Here is a 17,585-nt window from a genome sequence, read left to right on the forward strand (position 1 = left end):
GTTTCAAACCTAAAAGTCCAAAACTCTCAGTGTCCAGCTTTTTAAATGTGAGGATTTGCTTTTTTCTCTCTGCTGTATAGCATTGTAAATGGAGTAACTTTGGGGTATGGTCTGTAGTTTGGCCTAACAAGACATATGAAGACATCACCCTAGATCGATACAAAAAAACAATCAGCAGGTGGTTTAATTATGAATTTAACCGTTAGTTGCAGCCAAAGACTGTAGAAGTCTATGGTTGCAGCCCTAATTTCATCTTTACTGTACCTCTGATTTATGTCGCCCAAAGAACGGCAGCTCTTCCCAATGTTTTTCTGCAGCAGTTCCACCATCTGAAATGCAGGAAAGAGGAAAACTTGCATATATGTCGACATAATTACATACAGTATGTATCAATGCAGGCAAGAATTAGGCAAACAGAAATAAAGTGCTAATACCTTTCTCAGAACTTTGAGATGATACTCTTTAGGTGGTACACCCATTTGCTTCATTAATGCCTGCGCTGCAGCATCGTCTTCTTCTGTAGCAAGCTGACACAGCACTTTCTGTAGAAGGGCAGGCAACACAATGTGCAGCAGATTATTGTCACTTTATGTGTATATCTATAACAGTGGACAATACTTTAATGCAATCTGCCCAAACTCCAAGATCCATAACATCAAAGCTAATTAGTCACTGGAATATAGGATGACTCTGTTGGCGTAACATCATTTTAAACACATGAGTGGAGAAAAGGCATTCCAGTAAGTGAGAATGTATGGACAGCATATGAGCAACTTTAGAAATGAACACTCTTTGTTACAGAGGGCCTTGGTGTTTTACAAGCATTTTTCAGAAGGGGCCTCATCATACACTGATAAAACTAGACTAATAAACTCAGCTGATTCTCGTTTGTGAAAAAAAAAGCAGTTATAATGAAGGACCAAAGGGAGCGAACACAAGATTCATACTGTAGTCATAATGTTACAAGAGTGGCTCTCAAACCAGAGGGATGTTTTCTCTCAACAAATATAATAAATAATCAAAAATCATTCAAAAGCAAAAAAAGGGTTGAGGCAGACATATTTTACGTTGATGCCACACAGCATTTAGCTGTCTCATGATTAATAAACTGAATGCTTGGCAAGGATTCAATCAGAAGTGTGATGAAAGCCACTAGACCTGCTACTTTGAATTTGGGATTTATTTAGACTTTAGAAACAGTTCTCTCTATTTGACCACAAGTTGATTGTATGATCCAACAGAAACATCCAAGGCTTCAAATCTTCAGCACGCATCGGTTTTTACAATTCCAATGAACCGAAAACAGAAACAACCACACCACTAAGAGTAGACTAAAGAAATACAAATCCCTTTCAGACTGCAGATAAAAGGATATCAACACAAGATGAGGAGAGAAAGAGATCGAGAGAGGCACAATATGTTAAAAAAAGAGGGCAAAAAAAACTAAAAGTGATGGATGAAAAACAAAATCCCAGGCAGAGAAGCACTGCAGCGCTGTTGGTGGAGCTGTGTGGTTTCTTTGGCCAGGCTCTACAGCACGCTAAGATGCTTACCCTCTCACAAAACAACCCCGATCACTACCATCTGAACGCCCTCAAATTCTTCACAATGAGTACATACAAAACCAATCACACTTATCCCAACCTTGGTAAGGAGGCAAAGTGGGGCTGGGGGATAAAAGAGGGAAGGAAGACTGGTTAGAAGGAATGGCAGAGACCGACTGGAACACACAACGATGGCTGCATTTAGAGCAGAGAAAAAAGGGTGTGGTCACCAGAGGAATGGGTTGAAGGACCAATGGATAGATGGATGGCAAATACTTTAGGTCAAAAGTCATCTTTCTCTCACAGAATAACAGCAACTGAGCTAGCTTTGGGGGCTTAAACATGCTGCTGCCATAGAAATTATCCCTCCATAAATCTTAAATTAAAACAGAGGATTTAGAAAAATGTACAAGGCAAAGACTTGGGTTGGTTTTGATGGGTGCCTGTTAACAATTACTAAACCATGATTGAACTCTCCCAAAACCAATGAAAGACTCAAGTGTAGCCTCAGATGGTCAAAACAGCAGAGACAAAAAGAGGGAAGTTGAAATGAGGGGAAAGAGTACAGAAAAGTCAGGATGAATATGCAAAAACAATGAAGTTATAAGCAATTGTGCTCAAAACTGGTGCACTGACAAAATGTGCATTAAATAAAAGTGTTATATCAAACACTATCAAAAGTGCCTTTTCCGCCCCAATCTGTAATCTTTTGAGCACATGAACTTGAGGTATCTGAACATAATTAAAGAGGCTGACTTATACTGTACATAGAAAAGCAACAGTTTGTGTGTTTCTCACTTAAAAATATAAGTTTTACTTCAGTTTTTACAAACAACACTTATGTCAACAAATCTTAAATAGAATCAGAGAAGATCCAACATTTTGATCTAGTTTTTGTGTTATTTCAAGTATGTCACAATCATTTGGGAGTAATGTCTGTTTCCAATCCTGTGTTTCGGATGGGTGGGGGGCTATCCTTTTTGTATTTGGGTCATAAATTATGCTTAAAAATAAAAGCAAAGAGTCCAAATGATATCACACAAGTTCAATTACATTAATCATAAAAGTATAACTGTGAAAGTTAAGGAATAGAGTAAAGAAAAAAAGTTGCTAGATGTTAGGTGAAATTAGATGAAAGGTTCAATATCACTCTCATGTCGGTGTGTTAAGTGTAGAACAGACAAGTAGCTTAGCTTAAAAAGCGGAAGCAGGGGGAAACAGCCAGCCTCTGTCCAAAGTTCATAAATACATCAACAGTTTATTCACCAGCTCAGTATCTGTGCAGCGTCTACTCACGGTGACGTCAAGACTCCCAAGACAAATAAATAATACTTTCAGTAAGTCAGACTTACTGAAGGAGGGATGCTACTAAAGACGAAATAGAAAGATAAAGGGGAAACATTATTGTCACGAAGAGGCTTTCATCTCTTAATTAAACAGCAGCCAATGTGAGCAAAGAGTCAAAAATATTATGTCAAACCATAAAGCTGCCACAGTAGCTTCAGGGCCTACCTGTGGTTCACCCTGCTGGAGTCAGTAAAGATACACGTCAAAGATTAAACTATCAAACTCAATCCATCCTCTGGCCCTCTAATATTACACTCTCATGCTTTACTTATCTGTCATCTCCTCAAAGATCATGCCATGTTACTGTAGCCCTGTGTGGTCCCTCTGCTAGTACAGGATGTAGAGAAACAGACCGATTGAGCTAATGACTATCTGACATAGCCTGCAGCTATGTGGCTGTACCCAGCATTTATCAAACCCAGTGAGAACACTCAGATGTGGAGAGGAGAGGCAGACAGGGAGGGGTGAAGGAAAGATGTAAGGGCGAAAAGGCAAAATACTCTGCACACTATTATAATTTAAAGAGAAAAATACATGTGGCTACTAACAGTATATACGGTAGCAGTAAAACACACGCTTTTGCACAAATATTCACATACATATGCGAGCACACGCCCAAACTTACACAAATACGGTATTTAGGTGCCACTTAGCACCAGACCCTCAGTCTATTGTGGAGGCAGCAAGAAAACAATGTTGGGGAGCAAGATCAGACAGGGCTAACAGAAAACAGGCTGCATTCTGCATTCCAGGACAGGCAGTCCAACACAACACAGACTCAGGGAGAGACAGACCATCTCTGGCCTAAAACCATACATCTACACTGCTCCCCCAGACGGGATGAGCTGCGGTGAATGTTTTTTTTTGTGCTTCCCGCCATTCCTGTCATTTGTGGCGAGAATCTGAAAATGAGTTTATTGTACTGTACTACTTTATTGTATCAACACTTTGATCTGGTAGTGCCCTGCATGCAATTTTAGCATGAGTGAACCCTTTAACTCTGACCGTCAGTTCTGTACCACAAGCATTCAGCTACAATTAAATACTATACAATGTTGAAAATACAGTTTGAACCTAAACTGCTCTAAATGTTCATCAAGGATGAAAACACGTTAGTAGAAGAGACTTTTAAGGAGTTTTATCTCAGTTATGTCATGGTTCTCCTGCATTTAAGAAAGCAATGCACACTGTTCATAACCTTAGCAAAGTTTATTCTCTTACCAAACCTTAATTGTTGCTGCCTAATTCCCTCCTATCACGATTGCCCCTTTAAGCAAAAATTAGTAAGGTAAAAATGGCTTTATATGTAGAGATAATGTAAGGATTGAAGGTACACCAACATAAAAGTCATGATACTAAATCCCTTTTCCTAAATGTTTTCCTTGATTTAAAAAAAAAAAATATATATATATACACATGTAAATCTATACACCATCTTGAACACATGCACATTCACATGCAGATATACAGTCATATGCCGATACCAAAACACAGACATACTGTAGACACAAACACAACCAGGCACTTATGCACTGCGCTTCCCCTCAGGTCGGGTCAAAGACCATCTGGCAAATTCAAGGTTTACTTTCAAGGCACTGTTTTAATTAGCAAGCTGTTTTATTAGATGAGAAATTAATCAAAAGAATACAAACACACAGTTAATCTGGCAAAAATGTGAAGGTCCCACATTGTTTATCATAAGCCATCTGTGTGAACCCTCTCAAAGTTTAAAATTGCTGAATCTTTTCTTCCCTCTGTTCTCCTTCCCTCCTTTGTGTGTGTGTGCCATGAAAACACAGTGAGCAAGATCAACTAACCATAATATAAAGGCTGATCCTTCTCTGGTGACAAGAGGCAGTGAAACAGTCGATTTTAATTTGCTTTCAAAATATGTTTTACAGTTTTGGGCACATAAGGCTTAGACTAACAGAGACCCTATGTACCTCATTTATCATCCATGTCCCATTGGAGAGGAGACACAGAGGGCTGGCAAGAGAACTCCTATTAAAAGTAAATTAGACAGAAAATCTCTTCAGCAGCCTAAAAGGCAGTCAAAGACAGATTCTTTTTAGTTTGTTGGAGTATTTGTTAAAGGTATGATAATCCATCTGTATGTCCAGTCTTCCCAGAACTAATTAGGACATAAACAGCAAACAGATCAGGCCTGAGAATACTGAGAAAAGGCATATGATGGATGACTGGAAAATAATATACAGTAACAACTCAATAATGTTATGAATGGGCTGAACCGTAGCTTAAAAATTCTAAATTTAGTTTTTCCAGCTTCCCTCAGTTATGTCTTTAAACTGTCTCCTCATTACGTGGGTCCATATGAGCAATGAAATTGTAGCAAGTATAGATGACTTTATGTGGCATCATAATTGACTTGTGAGTGAGCTATACCATTATCAGAAATAATCACTAATCAATTATGATACAAACAAGCATACGTATGTCTAACATTGACCAACGTATTGTTTATAATCTTAACAAACTTAATTTGTTCATCAGACTGTTGTTGCCCAGAATTTCAGACTGTATTTTATTGAGGCAAATGTCTTGTACAGCTGATTTGTGTTAAAACAAAATTAAATATTGATGCATTTTTCAATGTTTTGGGTTACCAAAAACAGCATGAGGTGACAAAAAATGTAACAAAACTGAGGTAATCTATTGAGACTGGTATCAAAGTATTCCAAATGATGCCAAGCCCTATTCCTTCATTTTTTAATAAGTATTTTATGGTAATCTTGTACTTTTATTAGAGAGATTACAATAAAGAAATGACAAAAAAATGAGGGTAAATAGTAAAAAAATCTGAAAATGCCCAGTTACTGCACATGCAAAGATGAAGTGAATAACACAGAAATTGAAGGTGGCATGTAACAGCAAGTACGGATCACTTTTCTTAAATCTTGTCCCTTATATATTTAAAAAATCTACACAATTTACTTCAGTCTAAGTTCTCTATTAACAGAGATAAAGAAAGTCCAGTCCTTACCCGTATCCACTGGTTGGCTTTTCTTTCCACAGCATTGCCTGGATGCTCCGAGTAAAGTCCCCACAGACACTGGAACAACAGCCTTCTGCCTGTAGCTGCAGACAGCAAGACACCATGGATGGTAGATTTGTGGTTTAATATAACACCCCTTACACAGACAACAAGCATCAAAATGACCCATGCTTGTAAAGACATTATCATGAGTCCGAAGGTACACTCACCATCAGCAGTGACATAAGGGTTCCAGCAGAGTCGGCCAAGAAACTGGCCTAGGAGGGGCAGCCTCTTCATGGTCTCTGTCGTGGAACTCTTATGGACAGAACAGAGACAGCCACAGGCAGGAGAAAATTATTTTTAATGGTCTACATGTTTTTCATTTTGAATACTCTTATACCTTAAGAGCCCTGCTTGGACAAATGACTTAATTGGTTAGTTCTCTGAGTGGAAAGTAAATTTGGTAGTGAACGACGGACTCTGTGTTTTAGCTGAGCTAGGCCAGAGAATAGTCAGTTAAGAAAAAACTTTATTATTTGTCACATACAATCGTACAGTACAATGTAGTTAAATTCAATCTCTGCATGTATTGGTGCTATCTAGCATAATTTCAGGAGCAGGGCCACACCTCAAACAGAATATAGTATTCCTATACCCACCTAACCCTCTGCTCTTATTCGCTCTCACATTCTGCACCCCTCCCTCCCACCCTCTTTCAGTTCCTCTCCTTTCTCCTCTTCTTTAGGTCCTAAGGGGGTCCGTCAGGCTCAGGTTCTACGGCGGATTCCCTACCGAAGCCTCCCCACAACACCAAGTCAAATGATGACTACAAGCGACTTTACGTCTCGCATACCAGGCATTCCAATCATCTTTCATTATTAAATTGTTCAAAATGTATCTGGTTGATGGTGTGGTCCTTGCTAGTAAAACCCATTAAGAGCAGTGCATAGCCACATACAGCGTCCGGGGAGCAACTTGGGGTTCAGTGTCTTACTCAAGGATACTTTGACACGTGGCTGGGGGAGCCTGGGATTGAACCACCAATCTTGTGGTGGTTATACACATGCATGCACATGCAGGCCAACCCGCTCTACCTCTGAGCCACAGCCACCACAACAGATTAAAACAGATCGGTGATGCCGTTTTTCCCCTCATTGTTTTCTGTGAAGTTTGCTGGAAGTGATGTAAGGTGCCAATGTGTCCTTGAGCAAGGAACCAAACCCCAACTGCTCAGAGTGCCTGTCCGAGTGCACATCTCTCCAGTGCATGTGCATGTGTGTGTATTTACTGTGTGTGTAATAAAAAATGTGAAAAAATTCAGTATACATTATTATTATTAAAATGTTATGTAGCCACTGTGCATTTTTTTTGGCTCCAAACAAACACAAAAGCAATGTAATCGAGAAAAACAATTATTTTGCACGTTACAAACTCTTATTTTGTCTTGTGTTTTGAAGGGGAATTCAAAAAGTTCAATGGGAAAAGTATTAAGGGAAATTTAACAGTTCAAGGTGTTTTCACTGTTGATTTGTTTAACTGTTGGCAACTGGTGTTCTCCACTGTTTTGGAAGATGGAAATAATGGGATTAACAGAACCAGATTTAAAAGCGCCACCTCAATGCAGTCAACTGTGGGGAAACACTGTAGATGTTTGCACCTCCTCACCCGTTTCATCCTCTTTTGGTTTTTTCTTTCAACCTTGAAATTCCAGAAATTCACATGTTAGAAGATCACAAGGTTAGCCTACTTAATGAGGATATTGAGTTGAATAACAGGCAGATCCACAGGTGCACACTACATCATCCATGCATCACCTTTGTTTCCCATATTTTGGTCATGTCACAATATCAACCATAGTTTCAACAGTGAGAGATACACAGCACAGAACAGGGCTCTGGTCGAGGGTGCTATACTTGTAACAGTTTAAGTATGTGTGTCTGTGCTTGTTTATCCAGCTCAAACAAAAGACCATGTGATTTATTTCACCTCACAGCCAATTAAAACATCCAGAAGGTTTCAAGTCAGGGCAGACACTGTGTTTCAGAACTTGAATATCCTTTAATCCTGACTTTCTATAAATTTCAGTTTTGAAAATATTCAATTTTCTTAGATGACCTTCTCTTGTTTAAGTTTTAGACTTAAGGTTTGGAAAGATTCCTATATGTCACAGCAGCTCGCTGAAACCAATGGAAACAAGCTGGTCACACTTGTTATTTAAAATCAGAGCCAAACAGAATTAAAACTTGTTTGGGGGCACCCAGATAGCTCAGTTGGTAGAGTGGGCGCCCATATATAGAGGTTTACTCCTCGACGCAGCGAGGAGTAAACGGGCCCGGGCCCGGATTCGACTCCGACCTGCGGCCCTTTGCTGCATGTCATTCCCCCTCTCTCTCCCCTTTCATTTATTCAGCTGTCCTGTCAACAAAGGCTTAAAATGCCCAAAAAATAATCTTTAAAAAAAGATGGCTGTTCAGTAGAACCAGAACCAACTAATTTGTTGTTTCTAGTTTAATATGACAAAACATAGTTTATTTGTCAGAAAAGTACTTGACATTATTTGTGCTTTTCCAGGGCAAATCACAAATATTCAAGTCAAGCTGGAGACTGAGACAAAAGCCTTCAGTCAAACTATTTTTTGATTCAGGATAACTGTAAATATACTGGTGGACAACATTATTTTGGTTTCATCTTATTACTTTTCTGGGTTTAATAAATTGGGGGTTTTCTGGGTTAGACACATTATTTTTACAATATGACTGAAGTGGGACATACAGCACAGAAGGCAGATCAAAGAGGTGACGCATTACTTTAATTTAATTACTGCATTTGACACGGTCGACCATGACATATTACTAGACCGACTTGAAAACTGAGTTGGCCTTTCTGGCTCAGTACTAAACTGGATTGAATCCTACTTAAAGAATAGGGACTACTTTGTATCTATAGGTAATTATGTATCTGAGCATACAAATATGACGTGCGGAGTTCCCCAAGGCTCCATTCTGGGGCCTCTTCTGTTTAACATCTACATGCTTCCACTGGCTCAGATTATGGAAAACAACAAAATAAATTACCATAGTTATGCGGACAACACACACATTTACATAACCTTATCACCAGGGGACTATAATCCAAAACAAAAACTAAGTGCATTGAACAAATTAACAACTGGATGTGCCAGAACTTTCTTAAATTAAAGGAAGAAAAAACTGAGGTGGTTGATTTTGGAGCAAAAGAGGAACGATTAAAAGTCAGCGCTTAGCTTCATACGACAATGTTAAAAACAACAGACAAAGCCAGAAATCTAGGTGTAGTCATGGACTCAGATCTGAATTTCAACAGCCACGTTAAGACAAAGTCAGCCTATTATCACTTTAAGAATATCTCAAGGGTTACAGGACTTATGTCTCAACAGGATTTGGAAATACTTGTCCATGCTTTTATCTTCAGTAGACTTCACTACTGTAACGGTGTCTATACAGGTCTCCCTAAAAAAATCAATCAGACAGCTGCAGCTGATTCAGAACGCTGCTGCTCGAGTCCTCACTAAGACCAAGATAGTGGATCACATCACTCCAGTTCTGAAATCTTTACACTGGCTTCCAGTGCCTCAAAGAATTTATTTCAAAATACTTTTGCTGGTTTATAAATCACTAAATGGTTTAGGGCCAAAAAACATTTCTGATCTGCTGCTACACTATGACCCACCCAGACCTCTCAGGTCGTCAGGGACAGGTCTGCTTGTTGTCCCCAGAGTCAGAACTAAACAGGGAGAAACAGCGTTCAGTTTTTATGCTCCACATATCTGGAACAAACTTCCAGAAAACTGCAGGTCCGCCGCCGATCTCCCTCAAGTGTGTAATCATTGAAAATGCTTAATGTATGCTGATGATACTGTGATTTTTCTCTCTGACTCAAATCCTGATATCATAAACTCAAGAAAACATAAGTCCCTCTGGGAGGCCCGAGTTGGACTCGGTTAACTTGTTCTTATACTGCACAGTACATTTTATTCTCATCTTTTATCTGTTTTAAAAAAAAATTATCGTTTTTAACTGCTCTTTAATGTTTTATGTAAAGCACTTTGAATTGCCCTGTTGCTGAAATGTGCTATACAAATAAAGCTGCCTTGCCTTGCCTAATTTACAAGCATGTCTGCACACGTGCATGAATCATGTGCATTTACAGAATTAGTTAGTATTCATCCCATATTTAAAGACTATATCATACATTTCACCTCTGACCTAACTGAACTATAGAGAACAGCCTTGTTGCAGGAGAAACCCACACAAAGAAATCGTATACGTATACTGTAAGCCAGTTGTAATTGAAGCAGTGTGATGTAGCTTAACCAAAGATGATTTGGCTTAATTCACTGCCATGTACACGTTTCTGGTGGGCTTCAAAACATCTTCCTCTCCCACGTTTTCCCCATTGGCTCATCATCCCACCAGCCAAATTAACACTCAATCAAGCAAACATGCTCCTCTGACACAATTTTTTATCACCGCTATTAGAAGAGGAGAGAACTTAGCTACAAAGTCTACTGTGTCTTATGGAGAAAATAAAACATGTTTATACTTTTTAGATTTCTATGTAGATTTTTTTGGACCCCAAATCAAACAGCAATTACCAGTACTGTGGGGGTATTTATTAGGACTGGGAAAAGGAAAGAATAAAGAGTTTTAAGAATTTCAGAAAATAAATAAGATAGGAAACAAAGGTTGCTGCAATGCCAATATGCATCATTCCTGCTTTATGCACCTTTCATCAGAAATAATCAGAGAGCACTGAGCAAACATGGATATGCCTAAATGTAGCATTGGATAAAAGGAAGACATAAGGTAATTGTAGGCCTATATGTTAAAAAACAGCATCAGACAGACAAGGATATTAACTTGACTCACTCCAGTAGATGAGATCACCATTAGTGGGAAGCAGAGTGGTAATAGTCCAGGGTTTCTCTAAATGCCCCCACAACACCACCAATGCTGTCTGGAACACAGCCCTCACACTCAGCCTTCCTATCAATCCAACAACACATGGTAAACGTTGTGTGCAAGTATAGATGTGCATTTGTGTGTTGTTGATGCAACTACAAAGGAATGTTCATTTACAATAAGAACTTTACTAATGCTTTGTGACTGCATTAGAATGAGCAATCGCAACAGAAAGTAATTATCACTGACTACCAGGGCCAAATCACCATCAAAGCCTTGTCAACAGTGTCCTTAATTATAAATGGGCTTTGAGACAATGTCTCTTGTCTTGATTAGAGACAGACATCTCAGACAGAAGTGACTGATTATGTATGAGCCAGGGAGGCAAATGGGACAAGTTTATAGACGAAACGATGAAGAGAATGGTGAGGAAACACTTCTGTTAATGACATCAGTGAACCATTAACCATTAACTAACGTTAAATAGCAAAGTTACTATGGTGAGCACATAAATATACAGCAGGGCAGCAGAATTTTTCGGCTCAAATCCTTTAGGAAGTGGTGTGATACTGCAACAGTGGTGTAGCAACCATGGTAAAACACTTAGGGGACTTCTATGGTGATTTTAGGTGTACAACAATAAGCAAATGCACATGCACAGAGACAAGCACTCTTTAAAGGACTAGTTCATCATTTGGGGACATTAGCTTATTTGCATTCTTGCCTGGAGTTAAATGAGAAGCTCAATACCACTCTCATATCTGCCTGTTCAATATTACGCTGGAGCCAGCAGAAGGTTAGCTTAGCTTAGCATAAATATTGGAAAAGGGGGGAAAAGCTAGCTTGGCTCCCTCCATAGATAACAAAACCTGCACCTCTACATTTGACACATTTACAACTAATATCTCATTTTTTAATCCTTACAAAAACTAAATAGTAAAAACGTCAATTTGTGATTTAATGGCGTATTATGTGCGGGACCATTTATTGGCTGGGCACAGTGACTTTCTGAAATCTCCATTGGTTGCCTGGCAACCACACAGTGATGACAAGACTCCAGGAAGTTACTGCGCCGGTCCAAGAAATAGGCTGGCACATAACCCCACCTAACATGCTAATAGCCATGTAACACTTCGGTTTTTGTACAGATTACCTTTGGACAGAGCCAGGCAAGTTGTTTCCCTCTCTTTCAAGTCTTTATGCTAAGCTAAACTAAGCAGCTGCTGACTCCAGCTTCACATTGAAAGGACAGATATGAGAGTGGTATCAATCAAACTCTCAGCAAGAAATCATATTTCCCAAATATATCAAACTATTCTTTTTAGAAGTGCAATATTGAAACAGGAAACATACCCCAATTCCACTTTTCTAACCAAGTGTGAACCTGGAAATAAATAATGAGTATTTCTCATTTTGGGGCATAAGCCACAGGAAAGTTATTAACTTATCAAAGGATGCAAAATGCTGCCAAGAAGCAGGCTATCTTCAGATGGTCTTTTATGAGTCCCCTGCCAGTAAAAAGAATTTCAACCCAATTAAGCTATACCATTTGTTTTTTTCTTTCTTTGTATCTGCTCCATCATCCTACACATTCTGACATCTCTGCAATACGTATACCCATAACGCTAATAGACAAGGAGACAGACAGATAAAAAATAATAGCCACTGCTTGATCTATAATATATATGACTAGTTGCCAAAGTGGAGAGGAAGTAGACCCTGAGACTGATTCTAACCATCACCAGAGTGTATAACAGTAAAACACTTGGACTGTAGAGAATCACAAATTAAATTCTGCAAGAGCACCATGACTGTAAAAAGATTTCTTATATGAGAAAAACAGTATATTATGCGAGTGAGAAATGTGAGGGAAATTTGGTTGTAAAAAGCAGAAAGACAGAAAGTGCTAAAGGGAAAAACCTGGAGGGAGGAGGCAAGGCTGTAGTACCACTGAAATCTCACAGTCCAGCACCCCTCCTGTCCTCTGCCCCCTTCCCAAATTTGCTGGACCTGATATGGGGATACATTAGGTTAGCGCTGGAGGTCCCAATGCGGCTATTACCTGACTAACTCAACACTGCCGCACTGCCAGCCAGACATACACAGCCTCTGCACAGCACAGAGCAGCTTCTGTTAGCAGGACCGTACCAACGCTGGGCTTACTGTTCATGCCTTGGCTTGGACAGAGAATGAGCGTGTGCACGTTTGTGTGTGTGTGTTAATTTGACGTGCTGGTGTTTGAATTAAATTAGGGTGGCTGTTTTGCTGATCTAATTTATTTCATTAGGTAAGGTGTGTCAAGACTGTAAAACAGGCCTCTTAGTGGATACGGACCATTTTATTAGACTTAAAAGGCATCTGGGAAATAAAGTGTCTATCCAAATCTGTCATGAATATAAATCTCAGGGCTTCCGTTGCATTGTGACAAAGTTAATAAACTCAAACTCAACTTTTCACTACAGCTGCTCACCATGTTGTTGATATGTGAGAGGAGTTGCTGGAGGAAATCCCTCAGTCTGCTCAAGTGCAGGCAGGTGTCTTTCTGAGTGTCTGAGCTGTCAGCCTGGCCCCAAGCCACTGCTTTGTCCAGCCAGAATTGCATCTCCTGGACATTCAGCAGGGGCTCTGCCATTTGTTGGAGCTGGATCAGTGGATGCAGCTGAGACATTTTGCTGCTTGTACAGGTGAATGTACTTAGGATCCAAGCAAGATCCTAAGTGAGACAAAGAACAAGACCGTCATCAAGCCCAAGGATAAAACAAAAAAACAATACAAATATATTATCATCTGTCATTAAAGGGACAGTACACTGGGCAAGCACTGGGCAACTCACACCAACACAATCTAGATTGATAAATAGCACTACAGGTAAGAAGAAAATATGTATTTTTGATTTTGGGGTGAACTGTCCCTTTAATTATCCTAACTTTGTGGTTATTAGGGCTTTGCAATGTCAACATTTTTACATTGTGATCATGACTTCACAATTTCAATGTATTATATCAGCATCCCTAGATGTTTTAAAGAAACTCTGGGTTTTCCAAAGTGTTTTATAGCCAACTCTCACCTCAAACAAAGCCCACCTGCACTAAAGGTGCCTTATGGAGTTTGCGACCACTAGACTGCAAGCTCAATAATAAATGTAAACGATGCAGGAATTAAAATGTATATTTTTTTTCAGTTTTGCAAACGTTTTATGAGGAAGGCAATACATGTATGATAATGATCCCCAGCGGTGGAACAAAGAGGTACAAAAAAGGGCTATACAATGAATCAAAATTAGGGCTGTCAGCATTAACGGGTTAATCGCGATGCGATTAAGGGCCGAGCATAATGCGTTAATTTTTTTTTAATCGTATTAATCGCATGCCACCATTTATTAATTTATTTTCACTTCACTCGGCTTTGCGTCGTGCCTAACAGGCTACTATTTTGCCGTACTTCCTCGTAACACATCCTGCTGCTGCACGAATAGCGGATTTGGGCGCCTCATTCTGGTGCCACTGATATGTCTGCACTTCTCTCTGATGCTCTGAAACAGACGTTACAGGCAACAGAAACATCGCTGCACGTGATGCTAGTTAACACAATACTCGACAGCAGCTAACGTTAGCCTACCGCTAGCTAGTAGCTGGATTAAACACAGTTACAATGCTGACAGCTAACGCTAAACGGTGTAAAGTGTGTCTGTATTTCACTGTAAAGGATTCCGACACCGGGATGTAACAATCTGCAGCTGCTGTTGTCGGAAAAACACAGACGGTGCGTTCAATGAAACTGGTAATTTACAGTCTCGTGGTGCATTCAAAGTTGTTGTTAAATGCCCTTTTCCCATCTAGTGGTTGTTTTTGTCATTCAACAGCTATTTACTAGTGAAATAAGTTATTGTTATAGTAATTACATTATTATTAAACATTTAATTTTGACGATATGGCCTTAGCAATAAACAAGCCATTCTTTAATGTCGCCAACTGTTTAGTACACTTCTTTTTTTTTTTTTTACTTTCTTAAAAAGTATCAGTTCAGGCACCATTAAGGCACCGGTACCGTTTTAAAAGTACCGCTTTAGCACTGGTATCAAAACCAAACAATACCCAACCCTAATATTGACTCTAGATTCAAATGTGTGACTAGATTAAATATATAATAAACAAATACAAATCTTAAAATCAAGTTCATAAAGTAATTTTCTTTGCATTCATTTGATTCCCAATCAAGATACACTGGTAAGAATTGCTTTCCATTGTTAATATGTACTTAAAAACAGTTCTGAAATGCAAAATAATAGAATTTTAATCATGTGATAAAACATGCGATTAATCGCGATTAACTATAGAAATTCAACGATTAATCGCGATTAAGAAAATGTAATCATTTGACATCCCTAATCAAAATGTTGAGTGCGATTTCGGCTCCTAACGATCACAAAAACAATGTAATCGAGAAAAATGATGATTTTGCACATAACATTTTGAAAGTAAACTCTTATTTTGTCTTGTGTTCTGAAGGGGAATTCAAAAAGTTGAACGAGAAAAGTATTAAAGTGCCCATATTATGAAACAAAAACACCTTTTCTGGAATTTGGGGTGTTATTTTGTGTCTCTGGTGCTTCCACATGCATACAAACTTGGAGAAAAAACAATCCATGCTGTTTTGAGTGAGATAAGGGTTTCTGAATGTAGTTCTATACAATTTATTTTGTAGATTAGGGTGAACTCGTGTGTGTTGTAGCAGTGTTTTGCCATTGAGAATGAGGTGGCTAACTGCTAGCAGCGCTAGCTTCTAGCTAGTAGTCCTTACCTAGCTACTGCGCATGTGCAATTCCCAACAAAGATGATATAGAAGTGAGATGTCTCACTCTGTAGCTAAAACAGAGAGCTCAACACACAGGGTCAAAAGAGGAGCTGCAGCAATGTGCAGTACAACAAAAAATATGGTGTTTTTTGAAAATTAACCATGTAAACCTATTCTGATATAACCTCAAAATACAATTATGAACCTGAAAATGAGAATAATATGGGCACTTTAAGGGAACTTTCACAGTTCAAGGTGTTTTCACTGTTGACTTGTTTAACTGTTTTTTAAGTTCAATAAATGCAACATCTTTCCAAAAGTCAATGAGTAATCGTGTTAAATAATTTAGTTTCAATATTGACCAAAATAATAGTGATTATGTTTTTTTTTCAATAATCAAGCAGCCCTAGTACATACACTAAAAGACAAACTAAATAAAAATAGAAACTATACAAAAGCATTTGGAGACAAAATGACAGTAAAGTGACAGTGGTGCTGTTAAACTGACAGTGGTGTGTTACAGAGTCAACAAGTCTATGTAAAAAATGTACACCTGACTAATATATAACATGAATTGTAAGTGTACTGGTGATGTTTTTGTGACTTTGTCAGATAAAAGTCAACACATTCTTACCCAAAATAAAAAAGCTTATAAAGCTATACAAATAAAACTATGAAGTCAATTGTAACCATAAATAAATAAAGTTAACCTGGTGTTAAGATCTTTTATTACCACAATCTAACAATCACACAACTTTTAAGCTCCAGGGAATCAAGCGCGCGCGCGCGCACACACACACACACACACACACACACACACACACACAAAAATAAACAGCACATTCTTCACCTTTTGATGATGGAGAGAAAAACGTGGGGGGCAGATCACAAAGGTGTGTGTGAGGATGTGTTCTGTGTCTGTATATAGCCTGAGAATTTTGTGTGTGTGTGTGTGCTCGCTGTTTTTTTGCCATAATGACAGGTCTGTGTGAGACACCACAGGGTTGTGTTTTATGATCACCTCGTTACACACGATTTGTTTAATGTCTTGCCTGCTCTGCTGGAAAGCCCCTATGGCTCGCTGATTAGAATATATAAATACTCATTTTCGGGGAGAAAAAAAGCTCAACCAAACTAGGAACAAACGCTTCTTGTGGACTTGTGTTGGGGGCTCAGGTTTTAGTAAAGCAGAGGTGGAAAAGAACCGCATGCCGAATACCTACGCAACAGAGTCATCCAAAATCTCTATCACACACAGACAGTTACATGAATACACAGGCATATATACTGTACTTACACAACTTTGTTGGCGCAAATGCCATTCAGGCAAAAAAATATGTACTGCACATAAACACACTCGACAGCAGCTCTGGTGTTGGCTGAACACATTCTGGAGCAGGAACGAGATGTGACTGGTCAAATATTATCTTTGAAGATTTGTTAAACTAAACTTGTGGACTTTGGGTAAGGGTGAGTTTGCTGTTCCAATTATGAGATTGTTGACATTATTTCAGTATAATCAAATCAGTTAAACATTACTTTCTACGAATTCACTCATGTGCGCTTCAATATGTTATATTTAAGGACACCTGGATTAAATTTTAGTAATGTAAGGGTTGTCTCAATAATAGTCATAAAAGGAATATGGCTAATGTAATTATATATTTCGTCATCATTTTGCTTGTACAAGGCAACATTTATCGCACGCAACCACGTATCAATACACACCTGAAAAAAATAGCTGAAAAACAAACAGTACAGATGCATCCATACATTGCACGAAAGGTCATTGAATGGTTTGATGGAAATAATGTGACTCATATGCAACGGCTTTTAGACAGTACTCCTTACCACCATCATCAAAACACTAAATGAAGGAACTACAGAATTGTGTTTCATTCCTCCAGTAGAGTTACTAAGACTTGGAGAAAATATGCAAAAGAGCTGTTCTAGCCAACATCAACT

The 17,585-nt window shown here is 38.8% G+C and overlaps 1 protein-coding gene across 1 annotated transcript in view; it reads right to left on the reverse strand.

Moving 5' to 3' along the window:
* Positions 1-17,585, reverse strand: part of fancc (FA complementation group C) — a 34,994-nt gene that overhangs the window by 15,175 nt on the left and 2,234 nt on the right. Inside the window, 5 exon segments of the mRNA XM_078250952.1 lie at positions 265-329; positions 435-542; positions 5,893-5,987; positions 6,114-6,201; positions 13,297-13,539. Of these exon segments, the coding sequence (XP_078107078.1) occupies positions 265-329; positions 435-542; positions 5,893-5,987; positions 6,114-6,201; positions 13,297-13,539 (599 nt within the window).

This window comes from Sander vitreus, chromosome 5 (genome assembly GCF_031162955.1).
Source record: "Sander vitreus isolate 19-12246 chromosome 5, sanVit1, whole genome shotgun sequence".
Lineage (NCBI taxonomy): Eukaryota > Metazoa > Chordata > Actinopteri > Perciformes > Percidae > Sander > Sander vitreus.